Source organism: Carlito syrichta, unplaced genomic scaffold (genome assembly GCF_000164805.1).
Source record: "Carlito syrichta isolate Samal-C Ts95f unplaced genomic scaffold, Tarsius_syrichta-2.0.1 Scaffold126612, whole genome shotgun sequence".
Lineage (NCBI taxonomy): Eukaryota > Metazoa > Chordata > Mammalia > Primates > Tarsiidae > Carlito > Carlito syrichta.
The window spans coordinates 61747-67726 of NW_007070708.1; the positions used below are offsets into that span (position 1 = coordinate 61747).

General features: G+C 46.1%; 1 protein-coding gene across 1 annotated transcript in view; it reads left to right on the top strand.

The window, feature by feature from the left end:
- Window positions 1–2996, top strand: part of LOC103250172 (nitric oxide synthase, brain) — a gene marked incomplete at its 5' end in the record, with an annotated part of 62103 nt that extends 59107 nt beyond the window's left edge. The window contains one exon of the mRNA XM_021707888.1: window positions 2891–2996. Coding sequence (XP_021563563.1) covers window positions 2891–2996 — 106 coding nt within the window. The remainder of the gene's footprint in view (window positions 1–2890) is intronic.
- Between the last annotated feature and the right edge of the window lie 2984 nt (window positions 2997–5980).

Here is a 5980-nt window from a genome sequence, read left to right on the forward strand (position 1 = left end):
CACTGCACTCCAGTCTGGACGACAGAGTGAGACTCCAACTCAAAAAAAAAAAAAAATGGGCACATGGGAGTGGAGGGAGAGTCACCAAGGGTTGACCCCGCCCCCCAACAGGTTCAGAAGCTTATGTATCATCTTGAGGTTACAGAAAGAATGGGGCTTGAATCTTGGCAAAACAGGTGTTGATGGAGTTAGAGGGAGTGTTGAAATGGTCTCTCTGGCTAGATTGGAGATGTCATTGGAGGTGAGTATTGAGCCCACCAGAAAAAACAACCAGAACTCTACCTGCAAGCCAACAAAGATATATTTATGAGCTGATGCAGCAAGGGAGAGCCCACACCAGATGACCTCAGGGGACTTAGGCAAAACAAGGCCCAGGGGGCCTTATGCTAGGATTTGGGCTTGTGCTGGGTGATTTTAAGCAGGACCTAGGGCAGTGTGAGCCCGCTCTCACTTGGATAGTCAGAGAGATAGGCCAGTTCAGCAAAAGGGTATTGCAGAGGAAATGTTAACACTTAGAATTTTCACTATTGCCAAGAAAAAAAAGAATACACCATTTTCTTCCTCCTTTCTTAGAGCATTTCCCTGAGAAATTATCTATCTGTAAATATATCCTCTGTCCCTTTGATATGTATGTAAATCTTTTGTATATGTGTTTTTGTTTTTTTTATATTCTGGTAAGTTTAATAGAAAATTAACAGTTTTTGAGAGGACTGCCTGAGCCCAGAGGTTCGAGACTAGCCTGAGCAACTCATAGAGACCGCATCTCTCCAACAAATCGAAAAAAATTAGCCGGGCATGGTGACATGTGCCTGTAGTTCGAGCTACTTGGGAGGCTGAAGTGAAAGGATGTCTGAGCCCAGCAGGTCAAGGCTGCAGTAGCCATGAGCATGCCACTGCATTCCAGCCTGAGTGACAGAGTGAGACTCTGACTCAAAAAAAAAAAAAAAAGAGGAGGAGGAAGAGATAAAAGAAAAGAAAATGTACTATTTTAATCATTTTTTAATGCAATGGCATTAAATACATTCACAATGTTGTATAATCATCACCACTATTTCCAGAATGTTTTCATCATTCCAAACAAGAACAAGAACTCTCCACTCCGCCCCCGCCCCCACTCCTGGTAACCTCTAATCAGCGTTCTGTCGCTGTGATTTTGCCTGTTCTAGACATAGGATCATGCCATATTTGTCCTTTCGTTACTGGTTTACTTCCACTTAGCATAATGTCTTCAAGGCCCCACCCATGTTGTAACATGTGTCATTGTTTAGTTCCTTTCTCTGGGCAAATACATTGCATTGTGTGGATTTACCACTTTTGTCAAAGGCTAAATAAGCTTCCAGCATTACAATCCAGGACTTGTTTCCTTAAGAGCCTGGGACTCATCTCTTTGAAATGTAAATATCAAGGAGGGCATGTCCCTATCTTCCTTTCATCAGGAGAGCTGTTCTAAGCCATAACAGCCTGTGTCATCATCAAGAAGTTGTTCCTTAAGGCATAGGCCAGTGACAGGCACGGTGGGTACCCCACTATCCGGTGAGCTTAGGCTGAACTCTGAAAGCATGCCTGGCAAATGAGGTGGTCAAGTCCTCTTATCTGAGGGCAGGCTACCACGAATCTTGAGAGAATATATGTCATATGATGCTCAGCTCTCTATAAAGAGTGGGATTTCTCTCCATCTTTGTAATGTCATCAGCAGGTTGTTTGTGATATGCATGGCAGTCTGGTTTAAAGCTTATTTAATAATAAAACTTCTTTTCTACAGCTGTGGAAAGGAGTTTCTGGGTTGACAGGAGACTTTCTTTTTTCCTCAACCATTTCTTGACCATCTTTGATCAGGAGACAGAAAAAAGCAGTAGGGCCAGGGTGTCATTGATGAGAAAGCTAGTCACTCCTCGAAGGGCTCACCAATCATCCCTGTAGCCATGGAGTCTGCTTTCTGCCTGACTGGCTGGAACTTTGTACATCAAGGTCAAAGCATAACAGCCTGACCGGGTTCTGATGTCCACTGCACAGAAAAGAAGCAGTGTCCTGAGACAACAGTGTCGCAGCTGAGAGTTGTAATAGTCATAGAGCAGCTAAGTGAGGAGGATAGAAGATATTTCTCCAATCTGCCTCCTTGAGAATTTCAGACTAGGGTTTTTTTTGTTTTTGTTTTTGTTTTTTTGGAGTCAGAGTCTCACTCTGTCACCCAGGCTGGAGTGCCGTGGTGCAATCATGACTTACTGTAGCCTCGACCTCCTGGGCTCAGGTGATCCTTCTTATTCAGTCTCCCCAGTAACTGGGACTACAGGCACATGCCACCATGCCCGGTTAATTTTTTTTTTTTTTTTTTAATAGAGATGAGGTCTCACTATCTTGCTCGGGCTGGTCTCAAACTCCTGGGCTCAAGCAGTCCTGCCACCTTGACCTCCCAGAGTGCTGGGATTACAGGTATGAGCCACTGCACTCAGCCTAGGTTAGTGTTTTTTAATTTGGTGGGCAGAGGGCAATAGAACAAGTGCTGATGATCAAGTAGGGATAAGATCTTGGGGTGTCAAAACTGCCTTCTGGTGCAGAACCAGTTTCTAAGAGGGAGTCATAGGAGTGGCAGAGTCAGGCCCTTGGTATATGTTCCAGGTCTGGGTGGGGTCATGGACCCATCAGAATGCAAGGTCTGAAAAACATCTCTCAAATGCCAGCCTGAGGTTTTACAATAGAGGGGCTATTTATAAAGCAAGTCCCCGACCATCAGCTACTGAGTGACCCCTGGGCAGTAAACCATTACAGAAGATACTTAGTAGGAAGGGAGATGCGAGGTAGGATCCCAGAGGTTAAAGTGCTCCCACCCTTGAACTTCTGTTAAAGGGAAAATATGTTTATCAGCCTCTCAGACAGCTTTCTTCCTCTGCAGGGGTCCAGGACATGAAGATCATCAATTGTTCCCTATTGAAGTGAGAGCAAACTTAGAAACAACAGATTTGTCCATTTCTTCTTTGTTTTGTTTTATTTTGAGTTAAAGTCTCACTCTGTCATCCAGTCTGGAGTGCAGTGGTATGAGCTCAGCTCACCACAGCCTCACCCTCCTAGGCTCAGGCAAGCTTCCTGAGCAAGTAACTGGGGCTACAGGTGCGTACCACCATGCCCAGCTAATTTTATGATTTTTTGTAAAGATGAGGTCTCACTATGTTGCCTAGGCTGGTCTCAAACTCCTGGCCTCAAGCCACCCTCTCACTTCAGCTTCCCAAAGTATTGGGGTTACAGGTGTGAGCCACCACACCCTGCCCTGATTTGTTCATTTCTAACCCTAGCTGCAATTTTACAGGGCTCAGATCTCCTTCAAGCTTCTACCCCATGGCCCTATCTTAATTTTATTTTATTTATTTATTTATTTTTGGAGTTGGAGTCTCACTCTGTCGCCCAGACTGGAGTGCAGTGGTCGCTCCCGGCCACCGCAGCCTCGACCTGCTGGGCTCCGGCCATCCTTCTGCCTCAGCCTTCCGAGCAGCCAGAATTACAGGTGTGCGCTACCACGCCCGGCTAATTTTTTGATTTATTGTAGAGATGAGGTCTCGCCTGCCCAGGCGGGTCTCAAACCCGCAGGCTCACCTCAGCCTCCCAAAGGCGCGGGATTACAGGCTGAGCCACCAAGCCCGGCTCTATATTAATTTTATACAGATGGTTTCATAAGCACCATCAGGGCTCATTCACACCCTCTCAGGGCCAGGGTAGGGGCTGATGGAACTGTCAGGGGCCACAATGAGGACATTAACTGGGACAGCGGCTGAGGAGACAGAGAGAGATGGATTTGAACAACATTAGGAGTCATTTGAGGGGGGTCATAGGAGTGGCAGAGTCAGCCCCTTGGTATATGTTCCAGGTCTGGATGGGGTCATGGGCCCATCAGAATGCAAGGTCTGAAAAACATCTCTCAAACGCCAGCCTGAGGTTTTACAAGAGAGAGGCTCTGGGCCCGAGGCAGAGCTTGCCTGCTCTGAGCACTGTCACCCACAAGCCTCTCCTCCTCTTGCTGACCCAGTCTGGAATGAGGTCTCCCAACCCACTCTCAGATCCAAGTACCCACAGCCACCTCACTCTTGGCCTCCTAGCTCAGGTCTGATTTGGGGGAGGAGCCAGTGAGAGCAGGTGGGAAGTGTCAGAGGGGATGGAGTGAGGCCCACGTGCTTGTCCGAGCTTTCTCGCCCCCCAAACCATGCAGTTACCAAGGCTGAGACCTAAAGGTTCCTCAGCCTGTCTTCGCTCTGGGGTGAGATGTCGCTGGGGATCACAATCCATGGGGGCCCCGTTCCCACTGGGCACTGGACACTCCCCAACAGCAGCCGGGCTGACAGAGTGAGGCCCTGTCTTTACAAATGAAAATAAATTAATTCGACCCACAAAATGTATTGAGGCAAAATTCACATAACAGAAAAGTAGCCATTTTAAAGTGAACAATTCAGTGGCATTTAGTATATTCCCCATATTGTGAAACCACCACCTCTATCTAGTTCCAAAGCATTTCCATCTCTCCAAAATAATAAAATTCAGACTCATTTATCAGTTTCTCCCCATTCCCCATAATTTCCACCTTTTCTGAGCACTTTCTCTGTTGCACGCACTGTTCTGTGTACCTCACATGAACTTCCTCATTTAATTCTCAAAACAGCCCCAGGAGGCAGGCATTGCTATTATTATTATTATCCCATTTTACAGACAAGAAACTGGGTCCTGGAAAGGTCAAGTTATTTGCTGTAGTCAGACAGCTGGTTAGACGACTGCAATCAATAGTCAATAGAGAATCTGCTGTTGACTAGAGCTCTGGAGGAAGAGGAGAAGCAACTGGAAGGGGGAGCACTGACCCAAAGGGCATTGCAGGGGGCAGGAATAAAATACACGTGAAGGCCAGAAATGGGAGGAAAGAGAGGACCAACCTTGCTGGGGCATGCCTGGCTAGTGAGAGAGAATGGCCTCAGATAGGCAAGAAGAGGTGGAGTTTGTCCCTCTGCAACAGTGTTAGGGACTTCAGATTTATTTCTAAGGACAATGAGGCGCCATGAATGGCTCAACACCATTCATTGGGAGTAACTTCACTAGTTCAACTTTCTCGGGACAGCCTGACTTCCAACTTGGCCGTAAGATGGAGGTGGGGATGCAATTCATTGCAACCTCCAAGCACTGACAAAAGATCGTTATAATCCTAACGCTGAGGGGACAAAGGCTTTTTCTCACCTCTGTATCTCTGGAGCACACATCACAGGGTCTGGCACTAAATTTAACTGATTTTTAAAAGGAGAAAGAAAAAAAAGGTGCAGGGCATGAGACGAATACCCACCCAAACCTGAGTGGTAATTCCTGCTTTGAGGGTTCAAATCCAAGCTCTAGCCCTTGTGTCTCTGTGTCTTTGAACCAGTGACTGCTATCTTTAGGAATTTTGTTTTCCTTATCTACAGAACAAGCATAATTACAGCATCTGTTGTGGAAGACCAGACAGAATATACCTCCCCAAAATATTAAGGATTTTGTGGAGCTAAACATAATTAAGAGAAAACCAACACAGGAAACCTCTCTGCCCACCCTCTATTAGTCCCAAAACAGGGCATAGATTGGAGCGTCATTTTTAATCCCCTATACTATTGTAGAGAGCTCAGCACAGCACCCACTCAAGAATGTTGTTTGTCATCACAGAACACGGTTAAGAGCACGGCCGAGAAGTCAAGCAGATCTGGACTCGAATCTAAAACAAGGGATCCTAAGCAAGGTCTCTCACCTCCCTGAACCTCAGCTTCCCGGTCTGTAAAAAGGGGAGAATGATAGTTCCCAGGGCTATTGGGAAGGTCCAAAGAGCTAATGCACAGAATGAAATATATTTTTCAGCATGCATGAAAATATATGCAATTTTTATTTATCCATTCTAAAAATTAAGTAATTAAAAAACAAAACAAAACCTCAATGCTACCTTTGTTGTCCCTGACTCAAGGCGGCGTCCGTTGCCGGCTCTGAACAC